Source organism: Theropithecus gelada, chromosome 4 (assembly GCF_003255815.1).
Source record: "Theropithecus gelada isolate Dixy chromosome 4, Tgel_1.0, whole genome shotgun sequence".
NCBI classification, from domain to species: Eukaryota; Metazoa; Chordata; class Mammalia; order Primates; family Cercopithecidae; genus Theropithecus; species Theropithecus gelada.
Genome location: NC_037671.1, coordinates 74,768,031 through 74,794,379, shown reverse-complemented (window position 1 = coordinate 74,794,379; position 26,349 = coordinate 74,768,031). Strand labels below are relative to the sequence as shown.

Genomic DNA, 26,349 nt, shown 5'->3' with positions numbered 1-26,349 from the left:
TATTGGGCTTCTTGTATAGCATTATTTGTATGCATTACTTACTTCCCCTAAATTTCTTGGAAGAATGGCTTTACTGTTGCCTGTTCCCTAGTTCTTTGCACATAATAGGTATTTGGTTAAAGAATAATCTGAAAAGTAAGTGGCTGACGTGATTAAACAGGAAACCTTCCAGGGCAGAAACAACAGTGGTCTGACGACAAGAGGCCTGTTCTGGTTCTGCCATCAGCCCTTGGGGACTCCGGCCAGTTGCTTCTCTACTGAGAGTTCAATGTGCTCAGCTTTATAAGGATAAAGAAGGCAGACAGGGGCCACTGGCCTTCCAGAGCTAAATATCTGAGATTCTCTTGATTTCTAATCCACTTTCCAAACAATTGGAGACAACCCTGTAGAATTAGGAATACAGTAAAATAGAACAATTAATGACAAGAAAGAAGAGAGTCTAAATGTTAATAGGGAAGAAATAATTAATCCAAAAGAATGACTCCCTAACATTAGGGCCTTAGCAAGAGACCAAGATAAATTTATATTTGAAATCAGGAAATCATCCTGAGTTCTCAAAGCTATGAACATAAATGATGACTTTACTGCTTTATAAATGCTTACTTAAAAAAAAAAAAAAAAAAAACTAAGTAACAAAACATTCCTAATTCTCTAATGCAGCGGTTTTCAAAATGTGCTCCCCAGACCAGATGCATCAGCATTACCTGGAACTGTTTTAGAGCCAGAATTCAGTCCCCATTCCACGCTGCCTGCACAGGAACTCTGAGTGTGGGGCTCAGGAATATGCTTTAACAAGGCCTCCAGATGATTCAGATGCACACTGAAGATTGTAAATAATTATATGTGGAGCTAAATATAATATTACTTGTATCTGTAAATTCATTTTTCAAAGATACAGAGTGTGGTTCTCTTTTCCCTCCAGTCTGATATCACAACTGTGCAACCCACTCCAAAATGAGGTAATAGCAAATATATTTGGTCTCTTGCCTTTGACTGCTGCCAGTTCCATTGCTGAGAGAGTCATACATTCGCTAACATCTGCCCCATTTCTTACAGCTGATCAAGCAGATCCCTGCAAGTTCCTGGCCTGCGGTGAATTTGCCCAGTGTGTAAAGAACGAATGGACTGAGGAAGCGGAGTGTCGCTGCAAACCAGGATATGAGAGCCAGGCGGGCCTGGACGGTCTGGAACCGGGCCTCTGTGGCCCTGGCACAAAGGAATGCGAGGTCCTCCAGGGAAAGGGAGCTCCATGCAGGTGGGTCAAGCATGTTAACTTCACAGACCCAAGAACTCATTACTCATCCTTCTGGGAAACCCATCATTAGAGTAAATTCATATGGTCCTTTCAACCCATGGTTTTTGAACTTTAGTGAGCATAGGAATCACCCAGAAAAGGGCCTGTTTAAACAACATGGCTGTGCCTTACTATGCCCTGTTTCTGATTCAGTAGGTCTGGATGGGGCTCAGGTAAGGCTGATGCTGCTGCTTCTAGGACCCCACTTTGAGAACCCTGCCCCAGGCTTCCCGGCAAGAGTTCCTAAAGACCAATAGGGAAGGAAGAAAAAACCTGTATCAGCTTTAAAAGACTGAATACTTGGTCTACTACCTTAATTGGGGATGTATTTGTGCATAAAATTTGATTTTTCCCATTAGCAAACATAATAGCTTTCATCATAAGAAAGTTGGGAAATATAGAAAATTGTGAGCAAAAAATAAAAATCCCGTTAATTCAACACATTATCTTTTGGTGTTCATGTTCACATAAAATTGATTTATATGGAATTTTCTAAAGCACAATAGAATCAGACTTTCTTGTTTTATAGTCCTCTTTTTTAAACTTAGAATGTTTCCCCATATCATGAAATATTTTTGTAGCATCATTTTTACTGATTACATAATGGTCCATTTTCTAGATATGTTATGATGTGTTTAATCATTCCTTCATTTCCAGACAGAAAGGTTAAGAGAAGCTTTTTAGAAGGAGGAAAAGGAGGCAAGATACAAATGGCTTTCTATTCAGAAACCAGACTTTAGGTGTTATGAAGGTGGCCTTATGAGCAAAAAGGGAGCAGGAAAGTTTCCATATAATGCAACCTATATTACAGACAAAGGATGAACATCCACATGTATTAATAAAGACAAACATCCTAGTATTAAAATGAGCAAAAAATACAGAGGTGTGATTCACAGAAGAAACCCCACATGACCAGTAAAATACAGAAGATTTTGGATCTCACTATAATCAGGGAAATCCAAAAACAATAAGGAGATACCATTTGAATCTGGCACAAGAAGATTGATGATACTCAGTGTGGGAATATGGAGGAAAGCAAGTTCCATCAAGCATTGCTGGTGCATATACAAATTGGAAAAGCCTTTTTTCAAAAGAAATTTGTCATTATCTATAAACTTTTAAATTTGACTCAGGTACTCTACTTTTAGACAACTATTTCTACAAAAATAGTTACACCTGTGCACCAAGATATGCTTACAAAAATGTTCACAGCGTTACTGCTTTGAGTCATGAAACAATTGTATAGCCCATCAATAGGGAAATGGTTAACCTAGAGCGCAGTACATTACTGTGAAACACAGCAGCTAAAGGCAGCAATATATAAAACTCTACTGGAGCTGCCATAGAGGGAAAAATAACATGTCATTAAATGAGAAAGCAAATTGCAGCATACAAGATCCTGTACATGTAATAAATTAGTAACAATACTGTACTTTAAGTATATTAGGTTCAACCATATGGCACTGCCATTTTGTCAGTCACAAATCATCAAATATTGGCAGTTTTGCATGGTTCAATCTAACATGTAAGTGAATTCATAGCAAAAATGTGGAATAGGTACACAACTATCATTCCAGTTAACAATGAAATGGACTGAAATTGAGGTCCGGGATTTTTAATAATGAGAATCTGTTCATGTATCACTTGTGTAGATTTTTTTTAGGCTAGTCAAGTGCAGTAGTAAGAAGAGGGAAAGAAATAGAACAAGCATTTCCATTTGCAATTGACTGTAAACAATCAGTTGAGAGAACTCACTATGTTCGGACCAGCCCACATGTGTAATTTAAAAGAAGGGTTGGGCTGGGAGCTGTAATCCCAGCACTTTGGGAGGCTGAGGTGGGCAGATCACCTGAGGTCAGGAGTTGGAGACCAGCCTGGCCAACATGGTGAAACACCGTCTCTACAGAAACACAAAAATTAGCTGGGCATGATGGCACATGCCTGTAATTTGGGACACCGAGGCAGGAGAATCGCTTGAACCTAGGAGGTGGAGGTTGCAGTGAGCCAACATCGCACCATGCACTCCAGCCTGGGCGACAGAGCAAGGCTCCATCTAAAAAAAGAAAAGTTGAGGGGTGGAAAGAAAGGGTCAATGAACAAGGCTGGATTAAAGTGAATAAGAAGAGGGTTGTATACTGCTTTTGTGAACAGGAATGTATTCCGTTTTTATTTTAATCGGCCCTATTTGGTATTTCAGATGGCTGTAAAATTCATAATTTTAAACATTTCTCTTTCTTCAGTGAGAAAGATTACTTTAATTCTAGGTTGTCATAAGTGAGATCAGTAAAGCAAGGCATAAGGTGATCTGGAAATAAACACCTCTCAAAAAGGTTGGTGGTGCTTTACTTCCTCCACCTGTGGCTGTCTCTGGGGCATAACATGGGCTTCAACTACATCAGAAAATTGATGCTCCTTAGACTAATGGAATGAAATGAACATTTTTCAGCACCATGTGCCAGGCACCCTGCTAGATGCTGGGCAATAGATGAGAGGCAGCAGGGAAGGAAGAAAGGGAGGGAGGGAGGGAGGGAAAGATGCTTAATTTCTTCAAGAAGAAGGGAAAAATTCCCATATCACCCCAATTTTGCCCTTTTCCACTTCCTGAATATTCCTTTTTAAATGTTAAGTATTAACCCCTGATATCCTCAGCATGAGGACAAACCCCTGTTGCCCCTACGAGCTACTTCAGACAGATTCCCATGAAGAAACAGGACCACAGCAGTGCTCTGAGGATCCCTTGTGCATCTCCGTGACCTGCTCCTCCTCCCATCAGTTCTTTCTGTTCGTCCCAAGATGCCATCATTTATGTGACGAAATTTATTTATATAAGGATTAGCTGACAAATTAAAACCCAATCAACCATAGATAAGACACTGGTTACAATTAGAGGCTTTAAAGTTTGACCCAAATTTAAGAGCTCTGCCCCCAACGAGGTATGACTTTAAGCCACTTCCCCACCCCCTGCCCTGAAGCTCCAAATTTCTCATCTATCCAATGGGAATAACAGGAATAAATTCATGGGTGTTGGTAAGGAATAAATTAGATGCCTTTCAGTGTAAGCTACTCACTACTAGCATTATTGGAGCTGTTTCTGTCAACAAAGGGTAGCCCTGTAAGGAAAAACTAAGATTCCCTACCTGGCACTTAAACCTAAACTCAGAAGCAAATCCGTGAGAACACCAAGTGCTGCAACTTTGAAAACAGCGTTCTCTAAAGAACTGTAAATTTAGCTGCTGTTTTTGTTATTCTACCTGAAAGTGATGAGATGGGGAAATGATACTGAGGGCAAGTGCCCTCCTGAGAAGACTACCACTGACACACAAAGAGCAGTTTCCATTACTTCAGTTACTTGTCATTGTTTCTCATTACACTTTCACCTCTATTTTTCCTTCTATTCTTTTCCTCCATCCAATATTTATAACTATACTCCATACATTTGTACCTTTCCCTCAATTTTGGATGTCATATACATACATTCTGTCATACTAGGAACTTACTTGAAACTTCCTTTTTTTGGTATAATGAGTTAGGCTTTTATTAATCACAATTATCAGTATGCATATACAAAAACAAAGTGCAGATCTAAATCTAACAGAGTAGATTTTGACTTTTCCTTTTCAGGTCTTAACATTCTCACTTTTGTCCTTTAATTTAATAGGCCTAATATGCTCTCTGTGACATTACTTGTAATAATGAAAATTGTTTCTAAATATAGGGGACAGTTTCAGTAAATGATGGTACAAAGTGACATTCATGAGAATGTTTTAATCATATGGAAGTGCTTGTTGTAATCATAGCAAAGTCACAGGTTCACTCACATGCTACAACTCAAATGGAGAAAAGGAAGTCTAGTTTTTTTCCCTCTCAATAGTTGTTACCAACTCCCTTTTGAGCTCTTTCTCCACTGAATAGTGGGTAGGTTTGGTTAGTGAGTAGGTTTGTGGGAGGAAAAGGTTGGGATTTTATATAGTCCAATTTAAAGTAGTCCAAACTTCATCTGATTAATGGATTTGAGCAATCACTTTAGACAACTCAGTTCGCTTGGAACATATAGTGAGGTATATGGCTCTCCTGGTCTTGACAGTTCTTCTGGAAGTTTTCTAGTTCCATATTCCCCTCACCTGTGATCTCTTAGTTCTGATTCCAGGCATCTGCCCCTTCCCTGGCATTCTCAAAGCTTCCAAGTCTCCCAACCGGACAAATTGGAACCAAAAATGCTGCCTTAGGTGCTGGGACAGGGAACAAGGAAATTGTTAATCAATTTCCTTGAAAAAAATAAATACAGGCCTGGCACGGTGGCTCACGCCTGTAATCCCCAGCACTTTCGGAGGCCGAGGTGGGTGGATTCGAGACCATCCTGGCCAACATGGTGAAACCCTGTCTCTACTAAAAATACAAAAATTAGCTGGGTGCGGTTGTGTGTGCCTGTAATCCCAGCTACTCGGGAGGCTGAGGCAGGAGAATCGCTTGTACCTGGGAGACAGAGGTTGCAGTGAGCTGAGATCAAGCCTCTGCACTCCACTGGGTGACAGAGCGAGACTCTGTCTCAAAAAAAAAAAAAAAAAAAAAGTACAGATAGGGTCTCACTATGTTGCCCAGGCTGGTCTTGAACTCCTTGGCTCAATCCTCCCACCTCAGTCTATGAAAGTGCTGGGATTATAGGTATGAGCCACTGCACCTGGTTTCAACCTCCTTAAACTGTATTTTTCCTCCTCTCTCCTCTGCCTTCTTCTCATCGAGCACTAGGACTAAAATTTTCCGTCCTTCTCCCTTTCCCTGAAATTGTAATAAACAGATGTTGAGAGAAAGAAAAAAGTTTAATAAGGAAATATATATAGGAAGATAGCTCCTAAATATTATGCCCATTTTATAATGCAAAGAGGAAAAACACAAAATGTAAAATGCATATACACTATCAATAGAAATTGTGTATATAGAAAAGTCTAAAAATGTTTATTTTTTCTCTAAAAAAATTTAACTGACATACAATTGTACATATTGATGGGGTACAGTGTGGTATTTCAATACATATATACATTGTGTAATGATCAAATCAGGGTAATTAGCATTCCCATCATCTCATTTATCCTTTCTTTGTAGTAAGAACATTCAAAATCCTCTCTTCCAGCTATTTTGAAATATACATAAACTACAGTCATCCTACTGTGCAGTAGGACACCAGAATTTATTCCACCTACCTAATTGTAACTTTGTACCCATTGACCAATCTCTCTCCATGATACCCTGCTCCCTCCCCTCCCCAGTCTCTGGTAACTACTGTTCTATTTTGTGTTTCTATGAGATCAGCTTTTTAAATTCCACATGAGTGAGAGCTTGCAGTATTTGTCTGTGTCTGGCTTATTTCACTTAATATAATGTCTTCTGGGTTCATCCATGTTGTGGCAAATAACAGGATTTCATCCTTTTAATGACTTAATAGTATTCTATTATACATAGTATATATTATATATAATTATATATAAATTATATAGTTATATATTATATATTAGAGTTATATGTAATTTTATAATTGTATATGTAATACATATGTATCACACTTTATTGATGAACACAGGTTGACTCCAAATCTTGGGTATTATGAATACTGCTGCAATATACATGGGAGTGCAGATATCTCTTTGATATACTGATTTCATTTTCTTTGGCTAGATATCCAGTAGTGGGATTGCTCGATCATATGGTAGTCCTATTTTTAATGTTTTTAGGAACCTACAGACGGTTTTCCATAATGACTGTACTAATTTATATTCCCACCAACAGGATATAAGGGTTCCCTTTTCTCTACATCCTCGATAACACTTGTTGTCTTTTGGATTTTTGATAATAGCCATTCTAACTGAAATAAGGTGACATTTTATTGTGGTTTAAACTTTATTAGCAACATGCTATTACAGAGTTGTTTTTCAGCAACTACAACTCAGAACTTGACTTGAGAAATAAATCTATGTTTTGTAATCCTTCAGTCCTTCTGAGACCACTGCCTAAGAAATAGTAAGCCAACTAAAAGGCAAAACGCGGGGTAAATGCTGAAAGCACACTTCTTCCAACTCAGATGGAAGACACCTGCAAAAATATGTTATGTATTTTCACTTGTCATGATATTAAAATTAAAATAGTAGAAAGACGTAGTTACTATTAATGTTGATAAGCCCAAGAAGCAAGATACTATGTTTTTGCTTTCTTTTGTAGGTTGCCAGATCATTCTGAAAATCAAGCATACAAAACTAGTGTTAAAAAGTTCCAAAATCAACAAAATAACAAGGTAAAATCATGCTTTCTTTTATAAGTTGGTTGTAATTACTAAACTTGACTTTTGAAGGAAATTAAAAACATTTCTGTCCCTCTTGTTTTTAAATAGAAATAAGCAAGATACTTTTTAATTTACTGTTTTAAGGGGAGGATATTTTCTAGTGCAAAAGGATATTTCTAGTGCAAGGGGATATTTTCTAGAGTCAGAAGGCTGGGACTAACCGAAATGTGTAGATAAAACAACAGAATAACAAAACCAATCCAAGTATTTTATAATATTCCCAACCTTTTCTTATAAAAATATACATATAATTTATCAAGTATATTTTAAGGTTGAAATCTTTACAATAATAACATATTCCTGGCATTGAATAATTTTATATACTTTCAATTTCAAATAATAATCAGCTAAAGGAAAAATATGTAGAATATATGAAGAAACAAGATTTGTGAACAATGAGTAACTTAAAAAAATTCGTAAAAGTTTATCTTCAGATATTTTTCAGTGTCCTAGATGTCTCTTTTAAAATATTCACTTAATCAACTTATTTTACTAAAATAATTTTATTTTACAAAGGAAAATAACTTGTCTATAAGCAATTTATATATAGTTGACATCGTTTTTTAAAATAACTTTGGGGAAAAAAACCTTGGACAATCTTTAGCCTAAAACTACCCATTTTCAAAAATTATAGTCTTTGATAGAAACAATTGGTGATAATCAGCCAATGTCTATCTAAAGTCTACAGCGCTGGATAAAAACAAATGCCTCAAAGTTTGCACCTACAAAAGTTATCACAGTCAATATATGATCAAGGATACTGCGGTAATCACACCAAATGCTAATAATAATTTTATGTATCCAAGTGCACACTGGGAATGTGTGCCACTTTAGTTTCCTGAAACAAAGAAAATTGGAGAAACAAAAAAAGTTTAGACTAGGGCCATAAGATGACAATAGGACACAGGATCTGATATTGACAAAACGTCCAACTAAATCCTGAAGTACCAGATAGAATTATGGATCACATTTCAAATAAATAAAAGGAAGTGATAATTTTCACAGTAGGAAGTAAACTTGAAGAACTACATTTTACTTCAAGGCCGGAACAAGTATCAGTGCTGATTATTCCTGGCTACGTGGATTTCTGTGTTGACGGACATTCAGAGGACACATGAGTTCCCTGAGGAAGCATGCTGTAATACATTAACGGTGTCTACTATGGTTGAATAGCAATATGGTGACTCATTCACAGACTATCTGCCACTCCTGCTACATGAGATGGGTCAGCCTGAGAATCTAAATACGCTTAAGAGGGCATGGAGTACATTTCTAGTCAGTTATAAAGTTAAGAATATTTAGAGGCCATCTTCAACATTTCAAAGAAGATGTCATAAATGGCAAGCACGGGCCGGGCGCGGTGGCTCACGCCTGTAATCCCAGCACTTTGGGAGGCCGAGGCGGGTGGATCACGAGGTCAGGAGATCGAGACCATCCTGGCTAACACGGTGAAACCCCGTCTCTACTAAAAATACAAAAAAAATTAGCCAGGCGTGGCGGCAGGCGCCTGTAGTCCCAGCTACTTGGGAGGCTGAAGCAGGAGAATGGCGTGAACCCTGGAGGCGGAGCTTGCAGTGAGCCGAGATCGCGCCACTGCACTCCAGCCTGGGCTACAGAGCGAGACTCTGTCTCAAAAAAAAAAAATAATAATAAAATAAATGGCAAGCACATCCTCTTATCTACTAGTGGCAGTAATATTGGAATGAACCATTGGTTTGACCTTGGGTGGCATTTCTTAAGTTCTTAAAACTATTTCTCTTTCAGGTAATCAGTAAAAGAAATTCTGAATTACTGACCATAGAATATGAAGAATTTAACCATCAAGATTGGGAAGGAAATTAAAAACTGAAAATGTACAATTATAATTTAGGCTATCTCAAGAGATTTGCTTTCTCAAGGAAAATGGGAGGCTGGCATATTCACTGGTCATCAAAATCCAGGCATACAGTCAACACTGACTATCAGCACACACCATATTTCAAGTATAGAAGAGTCATATACTTGACAACCAGTAAATTCTGAAGAAAAAGACACATATTAAAACCCCAAATGCAATCAGTGAAATACATTTTTACTAGTCTTGGACGATAGTCAAAGTGATCGTAAACCAGGTTTGCTTCCAGCTTCCCTGAAAATTTTACTCACAGATCATTTGCAACAAGCACAGCTTACTTATTGTTTAGGGACTGAACAATTCATTGGGAAGCAAACTCTTTATACGCTAGAATGTACATTTAAAAGAGGACTACCTATGCAGGGAGATGCAGGTCTCTCTAAATGCATGAATGTATGTAGTGTGTAGGCACTGTAGTGAGTGTATATATGCTCCACACGACAATGTCTGATAAACACAAACCTCAGTATGCAGTTATTAGGCACACTAGTTTTATACGCAACTACTGCTTACATAGTAGACTGTTTTGTTGCCAATAATCTTTGAATTGTTCTTTAAAAGAAACTGAGGTTCAGATATACATACCATGGAAAATCTTACTTTTCTTGTTACTACACAAAGCTATTTTTAAAGAAGATGGTATATTGGGAGAAGGGTGAAGTTGTACTATATGACATAATCAATTCCTGTCTTCTACCACAGATTAACAATGTCTTCCTATAATGACCAGAATACTTCCTCATACCAGTTTTGGTGTGTGTATACCTAGACTGGCATCAATGTAATCCAATTCAGTCCATTTTTAATGAGCTGCTTAATAAAAAATGAATGTCTGTATCTCTTTCAAATGTTCTAATATCAGATATATTTGCAAAACCTTAATTTCAATAAAGTAAAAGCGCTATACTCATAGGTTTTTAATGAGCCTATGTTTTAGTATTCTCTAGATTTGCTTTATGTATTCAATAAATGATTTTAAGCATGAAAATTTTAATGCTGCCAAAAGACAACAGAGTAGCAAATACAAAAAGCAACATTTAATGGTAAGCTTCAAAAATAAAAACAGGCCAAGCACAGTGGCTCATGCCTATAATCTCAGCACTTTGGGAGGCCAAGGCAGGTCTATCACTTGAGGTCAAGAGTTTGAGATCAGCCTGGGCAACATGGTGAAACCCCCGTCTCTACTAAAAATACAAAAATTAGCTGGGTGTGGTAGCATGTGACTGTAGTCCCAGTTACTCGGGATGCTGAGGCAGGAGAATCACTTGAACCCAGGAGGTGGAGGTTGCAGTGAGCCAAGATCACACCACTGCACTCCAGCCTGGGCAACAGAGTGAGACTGTGTCTCAAACAGACACACACACACACACACACACCACACACACATAAAAACAAAATGTTCTCAATAATGGAGACAATTTTTTGGGAAGTGGTAGTGCCCCATAAGGGTTACAAACCCTCACAAACACCTAGCTTTCATCACCATTCCCATACCAATCCTGTCTTCCACCACAGACGAACAATGTCGTCCTATAATAACTTCATTGACTACTTCCTCACCCTAACTTTGGTGTGTGCGTACCAAAGTGAAGATCTATAATGTGAGACAAGGACTTCAAGGTGAAATATGATGACAAGGTGCCACAGAACAAAGAATGGTGGCAAGAGTTGGTGGCAAGAGGTGTACCTACCCACTTCCATATCCCTGGAACTTCACAGAGGAAAACAAATGATGGAAGCATGATAGGCTGACCAAAAGTACATGAAAACATTTCATCAGGAGAAAAAAGGATCTATCACTATCACTCCTGTATAATGTATTCCTCATTCCCTATACTGCTTGTGTTCTAACTAGTATAGGAAATGTAGTTTTCTATGGAGAAAGATAAGTAGGTAAAAGCCCTATATTCTGTGGGGAGGGTCCCATTTTGTGGTAAGTGTCTCTCACTCTTTGGATCACCCCTCGTTTGAGTTGGTCTTTTCCAACCAGCCAGGGAAGAGCTGATGAGGTGAGACAGCCAAAGTCTCCTTCCACTCTCAGAGGACCCACTAGGATCATGACAGGTTCTTGACACAGGGAATGGACCAGCTATATTCAAGGCCTTAGGGAGAAGGAGCCTTCTTTGGGTCCCCACTTTTTACATCCTGTGCCTTCTCACAGATTAGTAAGGGTCTGGAGAAAGGCAGCCAAAATTTGGTGTGTCTCTAATCTCAGCAAAATAAGTAGCTGTCACTCACACAGAGTCCTGCCTGTTTCCTGGATGGAGATCACATAGGAAATTTGGGGCCAATGTTCAAAGAAGTTTCAATCGCCTTGAGTTCCTTGCTTCTTCCTGCAGCCACCTAACACAGTGCTTCCAGCCCTGGCAACTGGATCAAGCTTCAGGAGCCCAGAATTCTCCAACTTATTCCATCTGAAACATGGCAATAAGTGCACCATTTACAACCTGTTCATGACACCTTGTAACTGTATTGAAAGCACAAGATGCAAGTGGAAATTCTACACAGGGAGCATTTATTTATTTGTATTTCCAGTACATCAGTTTTTAGAGAAAGCATTAGATATACACTTTTAATGAAATGAGGAAACACTGACAGTTTGACTAGATGAATTTTCATAAGTAAAAAGAAAACAACCAACTTATAAACCTGTGATTTAAAGGTAAGCTGCTACTTGGTACAAATCAGGATTAAATGTGTAGATATGGACATAGAGAGTAGAGTAACTGACACTGGAGACTCCATAGAGTGGGAGGGGGAGAAAAGCTTTAGGGATGAAAAATTACCTATTGGGCACAATGTATGCTTATCTGAGTGTTAGGTACACTAAAAGCCCAGATTTTACCACTGTGCAATATACCCATGTAACAAAACTGCACTGGTACCCCCTAAATCTTTTTTTTTTTTTTTTTTGAGATGGACTTTCGCTCTTGTCACCCAGGCTGGAGTGCAATGGCGCCATCTCGGCTCACTGCAACATCTGCCTCCCACATTCAAGGGCTTCTCCTGCCTCAGTCTCCCGAGTAGTTGGGATTACAAGTACCCACTACCACACCTGGCTAATGTTTTGTATTTTTAGTAGAGACGGGGTGAAACAGGCTGGTCTCGAAGTCCTGACCTCATGATCCACCTGCCTCGGCCTTCACCCAGGCTGGAGTGCAATGGCGCCATCTCGGCTCACTGCAACATCTGCCTCCCACATTCAAGGGCTTCTCCTGCCTCAGTCTCCCGAGTAGTTGGGATTACAAGTACCCACTACCACACCTGGCTAATGTTTTGTATTTTTAGTAGAGACGGGGTTAAACAGGCTGGTCTCGAAGTCCTGACCTCGTGATCCACCCGCCTCGGCCTTCCAAAGTGCTGGGATTACAGGTGTGAGCCACCACGCCCGGCCCTAAATCTATTTTTAAAAAAAACGAATTGGCCGGGCGCGGTGGCTCAAGCCTGTAATCCCAGCACTTTGGGAGGCTGAGACGGGCGGATCACGAGGTCAGGAGATCGAGACCATCCTGGCTAACACGGTGAAACCCCGTCTCTACTAAAAATACAAAAAACGAGCCGGGCGAGGTGACGGGCGCCTGTAGTCCCAGCTACTCGGGAGGCTGAGGCAGGAGAATGGCGGGAACCCGGGAGGCGGAGCTTGCAGTGAGCTGAGATGCGGCCACTGCACTCCAGCCTGGGTGACAGAGCCAGACTCTGTCTCAAAAAAAAAAAAAAAAAAACGAATTAGTATTGAAGATTCTCTTTTGAATGTGTATTAATTATTCCTGATTATCTCTTTAAAAACTTCTGAGACAGCTAAGCTTGTTTCATACATTAGGTTAGCAATGGGGAAAGAATACACTGATTTGAATTGAACTAAAGCGTACTCAAAGATGCGGTCCCAGCGGAGTAGGAGCTACCTCTGCCAGTCTCTCCATCTTACCCTTCCATGAGGCTTATGAACGGAACGCCTATTTACTGCTGACCTTCTCCAGTGTGGCAGTGCCATTCCTATATGCTAAGAATGTATACACTGAGCATATCTTGATCCAAGTTTTAATAACCATAGGTTCTGATCCTATAAATTACACATTATTCATTCTGAAACTTAGTAGAGATCTACGAGTGCTCTGTGTCCTAAAATGTATCAGGGGTTCCAAACTAGGGGTGCAGAATCTTTAGGGGCACACAACCTGTCTCTTCCACTGCTGCTCTTCTCTTTCCTTATTGTTACAACTGCTCCCCCCCACTCCAACATATTCTTATTCTCATGTTTAGATATTCTCTGTCCTTCCGTCCTTGTTAGTTTATCTTCTGGGAGAAATTTTAAAACTCTCAATACTTGTTATTATTGGTAATGATAAATAGGGAAGACCTGTCACACCTTCTCAATTTGTGGAATGTCAGAGAGGCAACCCTTTGTAAATCCACAGGGGCTACTAAAAAGTGTTTGTTTTGGTTCTTTTTATTACATATGATTGGAGCAAAGGCTTTGATATATTTTTCAGTCTAGAACTAAATTACTTGACTGCTCTGGATCTGTTACCTCTTCCATAAAAGGAGGCAGGTCTATCACTAACATGATATTAATTGGCTGACTTATTGACTCAATAAATATTTATTCTACTGATCCAAGTACTCTTAAGCTACTTCAGGTTAAAACAAAAAAAACAAAAAAAAAAAAAAACAAAAAAACAATGATCTTCATGTTTGGATACCCTGAGAACTATAGTAATAACTTGTGAATGAAAATGTCTTTTAAAAAATATCTAATTAATAAAGCTCTACAAACAATACCATTATTCTTGCCTGTGGATTGCTATTCTCTAAGTGTTCACAACCACCACTGATTTTCCACTTAAGATGATCTTTCCTTGGTTGCTTGCAAAACAAAATGGTTCACAAGAATGACCTATGAAAAGTCATGACAGAAGCAGAATGAGCGTAACAATAGACTGCCTTTGTGTGGCCCTGTGCTCCTACATGCACTATTTTGTTTCTTCCTCATATTTTCACCTTTCTCTGAGAAGGTGCCATCTCCCCAACTTTACAACTAAGAAAACTCAGTATTCTCTTAACGTACGCGAATTAGAGTAACTTCCTTTTCCCAATGAGTTCCCATAACTCATAATACATATCTCAACTGTGTTACCAGAATTAGGAATTACATTATAATTGAATCAAATGTGAAAACATTCTGTCCTCTCATTTTAAATATTTTATGCATGCTGCCTTTGCAAAGCATATGCTATGGAAGGAACTGGTATTAAGAAAAGATTAGTTCTTTAGATACAGTGGTTTAAACTTCTAATTTTAAATCTCACTTAAAATGACTGATTAAAATATGAGTGAATTTACTTTTGACTTCCACAGTTTTAACCTGGCATGCATGGGCTTGACTGTGAACATGGTAAAGCAGCTGCATGAACACCATTTAGGACACCATTCCTGCTGTTTCCTTTAAAAGGCTGACAGGGTCCTAAGTTTCTCCAGCAAAGGGGCATCTCTGTGCATGTGCATCTATTGTACGTAGGTTACTGTAAGTCTATCTGCATTAGGGCAGTTGCCCTGCTGGCCAAAATTAACTCAGGAAACTGTTTTAAATAGATAAGTTCTAGGACAGCTATGTGACATGATTAGAAACATTATCGCTTAAAATTAACTATAATTGTATTAATTATTAGAGTCAAAAACTAAGCACCTATAACAATGCTTTGCTGTGATACGTTTCTTACAAATTTCTTAAAACATTAGATTCTCTCATTTAAATAAGTTTAACTCTTTAATTTTCCATCTAGTGCCTATTAATGTACCTAAAAGATTTATAAAACTATTTCTGAAAAACGTACTAAAGAGACACGTCATTAAAAACCAATTTGGCTACTAAATTTTGTTCAAGAACTTTACTCACTACTGGTTAGGAACAAACCTTATATCCTACACAAATAAAAACACCAATTAAAGGCGAGAGATGGAAGAGAGAGAATAGGTCATTTATTTCAGTAGCTACACCTTCTGTCACCAATCACAGGGACTAAATGACCCAAGGGTGGGTGAATCTATGCAGTAATACAGCCTTCAAAAGATAATCACATTTGCATTCTCAATTAATAGCACAGACACGACCATTTAACTCAAGACAATCATTTGCATGTATCATAATAAATAAACATTTCTATACTAAGACATTATGAGAGAATCAATTCTGAAGACAGTGTCTGTGGCTCACAAACACTAGTCAGCTGGGAAATACTTCTCTGAGGTAATCTTTCTAGGGAAAAAAGAAATCACTGGAATTTCATTTCAAAGGTTAGGGTCTCTAAAAACTGGAGAAAAAAGCAGTACAGAGAATAATTTTACTTTATAATTTTATTCTAAAATACAACAAAACTCCTTAGAATTATGTCAGCATAACTCCTTTATGTATTTTTGTCTTTAAATTCCTAATATGAAAGTCATAAATATTAGGCTTAAAGCTGCTGACATTTGAATCAATACTAACAGCACACAAATAAAACATTTTAAAATTATCAGTTATGTAAAACAAGCACTTACTAAATACAAGGACTTCTGAATTACAAAGCTTATGAAACAGGTCTACAGTTACCAAAACCTCAAAGGCCAAAAAAGACACTAGGAATTTCTTAAAAAGAAAGATGTAGGAAGCAGAACACTTGCTAAATCAATGAACAACTTGGACAAGATTCTTATACAAAAATCGCTATTGAGATGAAATTGAAAGAGTATTTGAATTCAGTCCAGTTAAGCCATTATGCCACCTAAAATCTATTTCCTTTCCTAATTGAAACAAAACTTATCTCAAAACTTTTAGGCATTTAAACAATCTGAATTTCCTTTATTTTTCCATGGAATATAAAAAGAATATTCTGACAGCAACACACATTTTGCTAGCAAAGAAAAGTAAATCTGTGCTGGATACTATTTAGTACCTCTTATCACAGAATACATCAAATACATTAAGGCTCTTTCTAGAATTGTAGAACTTAGAAGTGTTTCACTCAAACTAACACATTGCAAAGGAGTAAAATAATAGATTTTCCACCTTTAATGGAAATTTCCAAAAATTTCTGAAAATGTCCATAACGAAAGTACACAGCTTTTCAGACCAAAACATTAGTGCCTGGATCATTTTAAGTGGCTTAGTTATTGTAAGACTGTAAGCTCATGTTTTATTACTCCAGTTATATGGTACTGTGCCATCCTTAAAAAGTATTTTGAATATTGAAAAAAGTTCTCTTTTCCTAGAGAACAATTATGATGGATTAAGGTAGTCTTCTGGCAAAGGATGAGAAACATGAGAATGTGCCCAAGTGTAATAGTTAGAGAATAATGAGAGTTTTAGGAGTTACAGTGGGATACAGAAAAATAATTTTTAGGTCCAAAATTTGCTACCATAATTAACCTTAAACAAATTCATCAAAAGCCATGATTAATAAAATCTGTTCACTTTATAGAAGTAACTCTAACATGATTATGGAATGGTTAAATCTGGGGGCACACACCCTACCTAAGTACCATGGCAAAGGTTCCCAGCTGTAAGGCTGGTGTGCAACATCTACTTTAACAGATTCTGCAGCATGGCTGTTGCATAGGTGGGCCGAGCCTGTCTGCTCTCAATCGCATTCTGAAGGTACTGGATGCCTCCACAGCGTTCCCAGATTTCTTCAAACTGTCTTGGCAAGATCTCAGCACCACGCTTCCGAGTCAGGCCAGTCTCCTCAAGATTCAGCTCACACATCTCCATGTCGTCCTTACCTGTATCCGTGAGATATCAGAAAATTACCATCTCTCTCTTCAGGACCATTTCTTACCAATTGTATTCCTGAAATACCTATTAATTCTCATAGATCTGAAAACTTCCTAAGACTTTATTTTTCTCTAAGATGGAAATCTGCTTAACAAAATCACTAGAAACAATTAAAATTTGTCCCCCATCAAGGACCCTTTCAATTTTAATAAACACTGCTATTGATCAAATTATCAGAGTTAATAAAAATGCTACATTTCTTCAAGCCATTACAAATCAATGGATATGATAAAACACAAATGGAAAGGTTTTTAGGATACAGACAAGTTTCTATGTGCTAAGAACATAATTTAATCCAAGCAATTTCACATTTATAAATGAGTTAATCCTCAATGAACTGGAAATATGACTTAACCACAAGACTCCATCCCTCAACCCAGAAATTTAATAAATCATTATATTATACATTAGAATGTTTCAGTCAGAGAGTTTATGATCTTTTTTGTTTAATAATTTACTTTTCATGTGAATCATACACACCAGCCACAAGTAGGATGGGTGGCTTGTCAGGATGGAGTTCCATTTGCCGGGCAATCCATGGTCCATCAAAATGGGCATACCACCAGCCTTTTTTCTTATTCTGAGGGTCTTTGTACTGGTCGGCAGGGCGGATGAATGGGATGCGGAAGAAGCGTTGCTGTCGGTTCATTTCAATCTCCTGCTGCCTGGCAGGAATCTGAGCTGCTGGGTTCTGCTGAGCTATTACACAGAACAAGGAAACTTATACCAGCAGCTTAAGGGAAAAGAAAAGAGCCTTTGATCCTAAAATATACCCCCAATAATTTTTTAAAAAGAAGAAAGGTCCCTAATAGTAAATTTAAAACAAAATGCAAATATTTATTGCCTACAAATTAATAAAATTCAGAGTGTTACTTCTTAGAATTGTCTTTCCCTTAAGAAGTTTCTTAGCATTGCAAACACACACACACGCACCCCACCACCACCACCAGCAACAAACCCCTATCAGATTCCCACAAATCACTGTAACAGTAACCTAAAATAAACTCATATATCAGGAAAACAAACTACTGTTATTCACTAAATTTATATTCTTCCTCCAAAGAGTTCAAATTTGTCGAGTAACTTTTATTAGACTATTTATGATAGAACAAAGTAAACAGTAATTTCAAAAATCTGAAGGATGTAGACATTTGTCAATTTAATCACTATTTCCACAAAAAGTAGAAGTCATATAAAATTTTTTTCTTTTGCCAACAAATTTTAGGATTTAAAATGACCAAATAACACAGATATTAACAATATTTAGATAACCATATGACAAAAAAAAACCCCACCTTATAACAGTAAGCATAAACTTTCCCTTAAAGATAATTACTTACTCTGAAATCAGATTTCTTTTGGAATAAAATCCAATGAAGTAAGTGCAAAGTATGTAACATTTGATTCTCCTTGTCAATAGAAAAGAAAAATCCTTGCTTTTCTACTAGTACTGGGCATTTCATTCATATCAATCTTTCATTCCTAGCTCAATTTTCATTACTTAACAATTAGGTTTTTACTTTATCTGCAAATGTAAACATTTCCCTGGGGCAATGACTTTACATCTTTAGCAGTATAAGTTTGGTTAGCCTGTTTAATATGTTTTATACTCACAGAACTTCAAAAGTGGACCAACCATTTACAGCAGCTCAATTAAGAGTCTCACTATGAAAATCTAAGTGTGTCAAAGAAATACTGTAAAATATACATATGATATGAAGTCGAGAACAGCTACATGGCTTCTGTAAGAATTTGCAAATACTGAAAGGATGAAAATACTCTTATTCTACTTTTTATACCAAGAAATAGCAAAAGCTTTATAGCAGTTGAATTTATTTCTTTGCAAACCAGAGAAAGGAAAAAGCAGTTAGCAAAGCTAAATATGCCCATGAAGGAACGAGAGGCCTGGTTTTGTTAGTAACTTTAAAAGTTGCATCACATATTAACAGACATCTGCTTATCTATTCTTTCGCTCCTGTTTTCCCAGAGCTACTTACAGTTCAGTGTTTCTACTTTAAGTTTTTAAAACTCCCTACATTGTGGAAAATGTACTAATTCAAAAATAAGAATTTTAAAACCTTCCCTCCATCTTAAGTAGTGAATCAGAATTTAATGTCCAGTTTATGGGAAATTTACCATGATACTGATAGTCATTTATTAATTAACCTACTTTTTAATTTGAAGTAAGTCTCCTGTAAGTTAAGATACTGGATAAAATTAAGAAACTAAATATAAAGTCTTTGATAGCTTCTCTTACTAATGGGAGAACTGAAATTTTGTTGGGGAAGACTAGAAATGAATACTTATCTGGAAAAACACAAAGATACAGACAGACATTAAAAGCTTGAAACTAATATTCTAAACAACTTTCCCTCATATTCAATTGTGTAATCTTCAAATGCAGCCCTATAAATTATAAGTAGCACTTCAAAACATAAGGTCCAATCAGTTGGAAAATGAATGTGACATTATATCCAAATCATTACTGCCCAACTAATTCTATAAGAGATTTACTGTACACTAAGGTGACTAAAAGCTTTTAAATTATCAAAGAATGTGTATCATAAGAAGCTATAAATGTAACAATAATCTCCTCTATTTAAGGAGGTATCATTATTAAACCTGTATACACTATCACATTATCTATAAAACTAAAATACCTTTAGACAGAAATGCAGACACCATCAGTGTTTGAAAATACAGTGACCAAAAACCAGCACCTAAAAGTTAGTCTTTATTCTAAAAGGTCAGCTGCTATGTTAAGAGTTTTGCTACAATAAGAATTGTATACTCTCTCAGCTTAAAATGGTAGTCATTTTCTTAATGCAAGTAATTTGATAAAACATTAATTTCATTAGATTTTTTGTAATACATATACATATTGGAGTGATCCAAATAAAGCAACCTCCCCCATTTAAAATATATCTTAGTATGGATATAGCAACTTTAACACACTACAATTCCACTTAAAATTGTAGCAAAACAACGTTTAATAGAAGTTAGTACTTTGTAAAGTGTTTTAACCCATCTTCCAGTTAGCTCATGAGTTACCACCCATTGACTTACGTGAACTGTTCAAAAATGGTGCAAAATCTGTGAACAAATATTTTATGTTGAAGAAAAGATAAAAATGCCAAAACTGTTAAATGAGCAGTTTTCTAATTTATAAAAGTCTTCCCATCAATTGAGGTGGTGACTGAAAAGTAAATATCCTATCCACAAGCCAAATATTCTCAGAATTACCTAAAAGCAGGTGCTGCTTTCTGATTTTTTTAAAAGGCTATTTTGACTGATTAGGCTTAGGAAATTTCTGAAAGCAGAAGTTACATTTGATAAAATATATCCTGAAAACGACTCATAATCAAGTTCTCTGAAGGCTTAATATGTATGTGTGGGGTTGTGTTCACATAAATTCCTAAATTTGTTCATAAACCTTGATAGAACCCTTAGGAAATTTTCCTAATCTACTCTTTTGTTTTCCCAAATAATATATTACAAACAGAAACAGTAGTTGAACCGGCAAGGTGAGCCACATATTATTTGCATCTTTTTTGGGTAAAGCTAGATGAATAAGGTATCAAAGTTTGAGTCACAAATACAATAAATACGTGTATATTAATTTAAAATGTGTATGCCAAATATTACAAGAACCTCTCTTTGTTTTAAGAAGTGTGATCACTCAGATGTATTAATTTTGAAATACAATATAATGAAAGTCTGTCAAGCTAAAGGTAGTAATTATAACATTTACAGCTAAAAAGAACAGTCCATTGTCATTTTTTGCAAAACAAAGGTAATCTGTGGTCAGAACTCAGTACACAGACAGTGAACAGCTAACGTAATCATTTTGTTGTGTTCAATTCGAAGAGGAGAAACATGAAACTGGAGAAGAGAGTGGTGTCACAGTGTTTAGTGTGGCTTCCACCTGCCACTTCTTGGTTACAAGTGACCTCCCACTGCCCTTGCATAGTCCTATATTCTGACTGCCATCTCTTGAGCAATCACTGGCACTAATATTACCCTTATTAATAATAATATTGCCCTCACTCAATCTATTCTTTGCAACAACTTAGAAACGCTAAAATTCCACTATTAAATTTACTTTATTTAAACATTGCTTTTATTTACTTCGAAGGTAGTGAGGAAGCAAAATATAACCAAGAACTCATTTTTTAAGTCAACTTGGGTCCTGCATTGCTAAACTATGCTATCAACTGTTGGGAATACACCCCTTGGGGGAAAAAAAACCACAAAATATTAAATCTGTTGTCACCTTGATGTTAACCAGAATTAAGCTAATAAATTGTGCCAACTTAAACATAGTAAGTCCAATTATTGCTTTAAAGATTGAAATTACAACTCACATATCACACGTATTCTCAGTTAATGTTCAAGTTCATGCATGCTTTTACTAGGTTATATCTCTCCTGCTCTACTTTCCAATTTCAAGTATACACCTTGGCATTTTGCATAACAAAGTAACAAAATCCATGTTCAGGATCCCAATCAAAAAATCAAATCTTGATCTAGGCAAAACTGTAGTCAGAAGCAAGGTAGTATTTCTCACTTTCATATATTCACAGTATTGTAAAATAATGTTTGCAGTAAAATTCTTTTTGAAACAAAGGAATTAAGAGTGTAAATGGACAATGCATGAATCAATTCCTTCCTTTTTCCAGGCTATAACCCTATTCTGGGAGCAACAGAAAAGTACTTATACTGACATATAAAAAAGATAACAATATTGGGTATTTCAAGGAACTATTTCTAAAAACTGAGCTACATTCAATTTTAAAAATTAGAAAAAGGGGTGGGAGCAGTAGCTCATGCCTATAATCCCAGCACTTCGGGAGGCCAAGGCAGGAGGACTGCTTGAGCCCAGCAGTTTGAGACCAGCCTGGACAAAATAGCAAGACCTCATCTCTATTTATTTAAAAAATAAAAATTATAGAAAATTTAAAAATAAAAACTAACCATCATCCTATTTAGCAACTCATTTTCATATGTAAAATTCATTTCACATCTAAAGTAAAAGATGCATGGCAATCCTGACATTTTCACATTTAATCTTGTGAGTGTGTGCATGTGTGTGTGTGGGTGTGTATGTGTGAAAATTATACATGCACACCCTCTTCAATACAGACAAGAAAATTATTGTCTGAATTATAGTAAATTCAATATATCTTAACAAGAAAGAGTTTAAAGACATACTCATAAAAATAATGCTATAAAAGGCCATCAAGGCTGTATTACATTCAATGGCTCACAGTTCTACAGCAGGAGAAAATTTATATGGGACATTTTACCCAAATGTCTTAAGTACAGATACATGCATTTATATGTATATATTTTAAAACATTCAAAAGTACAGATTTGTTTTTACCATAATCAGTAACAGACTTTGGAGCACGTTGCTCTGTTTCAGTATTTCTCTTCTTGTTCTTAGATTTCCAAGCGTGGTACACCTTTAGTCTCCTATGAAATTCTTCTCTGCAAGCTGCCAGGAGCTCAATATCTATTGATTACACAGAGAAAAAAAAAATGACATGTTAATTTATTCATCTAACATAATAATATAATTATTCTGTGGCATAAGATTTTTTTATTTTTAAATTAATGATACAAAATCAAAAGTAAGCTAGTTATTCATAAAGATAAGCATTTTATAATATTGTTCAAATTTACAGATCATTTCCTTATGTCATAATATCTTATATCATTTGCTCCACAGAACTCTGAACTAAACAGGTGCATATGAAGGAATTGAATCAGAAACGTTAAACAACTTGTCGAAGCCCACAAGTCTTGACAATAGAGTAAAAAGTCACTGTGATAAAATACAAACTAGATTTATAAGCAAGACTTTTCTAATTATGTAGATATACTAAATGGAGGGAAAGAATATAGTGAGAAATTATGTACAATTATGATACTTTTGTTTCTAGTCATAGTTTTCTGAATTCATCGTTCCTACTTATAGTTTTCTGAATTCAAACACTGTGATTTAAATAACACAACTATGTGGGATCCTCTGGATATAGTATTTTACTCTAATTGTTCTGTGGGAAGAAAAATAGCCTTGAAAAGAAACACTGGATTGTTATTTGTTACTTTGCATTCATGGACGAAAGATTCAGATAATATAGATATTATATATACATATATATATTTATACACATATATTTATATATACATATATACATACACACACACCCCCATCCCAATCTATGTGTTTATCACCTATCACTATGAACATTTGCTATTATTGATCTTCTCCAAACACTTACCACAAGAAGTATTGATGGTATCACGTAGTTCTGCATATTTCCATTTACTAAGATCATATTTCTTGGTACCAGCAGCTGCTTTGGTAGCTTGTACAGCAGGACCTCTGTAATTATTATACATTTTTACATGTTTAAACCAGAAACATGAAGAAAACATTGACTAAAGAGGCAAGAAAGCATGCATAAGTTTGAAAACCGGAAACAGCTACTAGAAAAATATAATTTTTGTTTCTTTGACAGATGAGATTAAGAATGGCATACTAAAAGACAGCCAAATAAATTAAAATTTTCCAGCATGCCACTTGATAGTCATATTAGATTTTAAGTCCAAACTTTTGATTCTAATATTCTAGTTCCACAAACTTCCCCCAGACTTCAGTTTCAATGTTTTTACTAATGTATATATGAACTAAATTTAAAGTTTAAAAATATACTGACATATATTCCTCAAAATCAAAAAAGAAATCCTCAACACACTTGAAAGATCATTAAAAGCATATCGAAGTTTTGTTTATGAGCCATGAGGCTGCACAGTGCGACCACCCGGAGAGACTGCTGAAAGCTACAGACGGCCAAACTCCATTCACACACAGTGGCTCAGAATATCCCTGGGCCTCTGGATGTTTACGGAGTATATAGGTAAGTAGCCAGACCTGCAACCCACCACATTAGAGTCATTAAAGTCAGCTAAAAGAACGGATGGAATCTGGAAACTCTTACTTTTCTAGGCTTCACTGCTATAAGAACACTTAGAAAAGTCCTATAAGCAGACAAAATCCATACCCTCATAATAAGAAAACTAGTAAATTCAAGAGATTTTAGCTCATGAGGTAAATAACAGAGACTTCAAAGGGCACAAGTATTGTATTATGACCCATTTAGTAGGAACATTTGTATGAGGAAAGAGAAAAGAAATAAAATCCAAAGCACTCAATTAAATGAAATAAATTCAACTTTTTCAAAACAGGGCTACTCAGTACTTTAAGGCCTGCTTTTTTGTTTTTTTGTTGTTTGTTTAGTTTTTGTTTTGTTTTGTTTTTTTTGTTTTTTTTTGAGAAAGGGTCTGGCTCTGTCACCCAGGCTGGAGTGCAGTGGTACAATCTTGGCTCACTGCAACCTCCACCACCGGGCTCAAGCAATTCTCCTGTTACATGAGTAGCCTGCTCTACTCTCTCAGTCGCCTAAATAGCTGGGACTACAGGCACCCACCAACCAGCCGGGCTAATTTTTGTATTTTTTGTAGAGATGGGGTCTCGCCATGTTGCCCAGGCTGGTCTCAAACTCCGGAGCTCAAGTGATCTGCCCACCTCAGTCTCCCAAAGTGCTGGGATTACAGGCGTGAGCCACCACACCTGGTCTTTAAGACTTTTATGCATATAATTTGAGATCATTAATCAGAAAATACGGGAACAATTTCTTTTCTGTAATAATACACTTATTTTTCAGCAAAAGATTACACTTGCAAATAGCAGACACGCAGAATAAGCTGCAAGACTTTAAGCTCAATGTAACAAAGGAAGAGTTTAAATACATCACATTTCAAGACATGAAAATAAGGTGGCACAAAATATTAAAATAAGTATTAAAAAACAAAAGTATTGCTTCTTATATATCACACAAGGAAATTCTCCATTATCATCTACTACCTGGAAGATACTTCCTCTTAAAGAGGGTTGATCAAAATATAATACCTGAAAATAAACATGTATTTCCTCAGTCTTTTACATTTTGAAAGATAACAGCCATCCTGGCAAGCAGTGAAGACACATACTTAATTGAAAAATGATGTCTGAGAATATGTTACTTTCTTCCTGAAGTAAAGGAAATTATTTTTTCAATATTAAGCTTAACAATGAAATAAATAAGGTGCCCTCGCTTCTTTAAAAGGCCTGCATATGCTTTCTTTCTAGAGAATAAAAAATACCATTCTTCATCCTACATACTTAAAATTGTTTGACGTAGTGATTGTTAGTTACACATAAGACTAGCTAAAGAATAATGTGTGGCCATTAGTCCTTCCTGTATTTTTATGATTAAAATCTGTTTTAGCTTTGTTGCAGAATCTATACTTTTCATAAGCGGTGTAAGTGGCAATTTTCCATGTAGCTTTTTGGTCTTAATTGCTTTGCTCAAAAACGGCCAGCTGTGTATCAGCAAGGTCTCTCATTTCCTTAACAATAAATTATGCTTTTACATTTATTCAAATATTCTTTGTCTTTTGTACATCCCTAAACTACCAATCAATAAACCAAAAAAAAAAAAAAAAATCCCTTTATTTTTAAGCTGTTCTGGGACTCTTTTCTAGGAGGACAGCTGAAAATTTGTTTTGTTCTTGTTGTTTTCTTTTGAAAGAAGAAGTAAACTGACATACAGACAGTTTTATAGATTGTCAATGTATATAAGGTATTAGAATACATGTAAAATGTGTTTTGATACTTTTAAAAATTACATTAAATTCAAATGATTATTGCTTAAAATATGGTTTTAATAACACTAACTTTTCATTCCTATTAACTGAAACAAAAGTACATCTACTAAAAAGCATAGCATCCAAAGAAGTACATCAATGCAACACATTTAAAGGTTTCCCCACCTCCATTTCTGGAGTTACTAAAATAGTAAAGGGGTAATTTGCTGATTATTCAGACTTGCTATAAAGACAATCATGTAAAGAATACAACAGTAGCACACTGATTTTTTAAAATATATTAACACTATTAATTATCTTTATAA

At 36.3% G+C, this 26,349-nt stretch overlaps 2 protein-coding genes across 3 annotated transcripts in view; one reads left to right on the top strand and one right to left on the bottom strand.

Annotated features, from left to right (window-relative positions):
- Nucleotides 1–10,429, top strand: part of IMPG1 (interphotoreceptor matrix proteoglycan 1) — a 145,506-nt gene extending 135,077 nt beyond the window's left edge. For both annotated transcript variants that reach the window (XM_025382211.1, XM_025382210.1), the window contains 3 exons: nt 1,057–1,255; nt 7,505–7,577; nt 9,390–10,429. In XM_025382211.1, coding sequence (XP_025237996.1) covers nt 1,057–1,255; nt 7,505–7,577; nt 9,390–9,467 — 350 coding nt within the window. In that variant the 3' untranslated portion in view covers nt 9,468–10,429. The remainder of the gene's footprint in view (nt 1–1,056; nt 1,256–7,504; nt 7,578–9,389) is intronic.
- A 5,426-nt stretch (nt 10,430–15,855) lies between these two features.
- MYO6 (myosin VI) overlaps nt 15,856–26,349 on the bottom strand; it is a 161,005-nt gene continuing 150,511 nt past the window's right edge. Inside the window, exons 31-35 of the mRNA XM_025382209.1 lie at nt 23,617–23,720; nt 22,713–22,844; nt 20,396–20,422; nt 17,810–18,028; nt 15,856–17,277 (exon numbers count right to left, since the gene is read on the bottom strand). Coding sequence (XP_025237994.1) covers nt 17,078–17,277; nt 17,810–18,028; nt 20,396–20,422; nt 22,713–22,844; nt 23,617–23,720 — 682 coding nt within the window. The 3' untranslated portion in view covers nt 15,856–17,077. The remainder of the gene's footprint in view (nt 17,278–17,809; nt 18,029–20,395; nt 20,423–22,712; nt 22,845–23,616; nt 23,721–26,349) is intronic.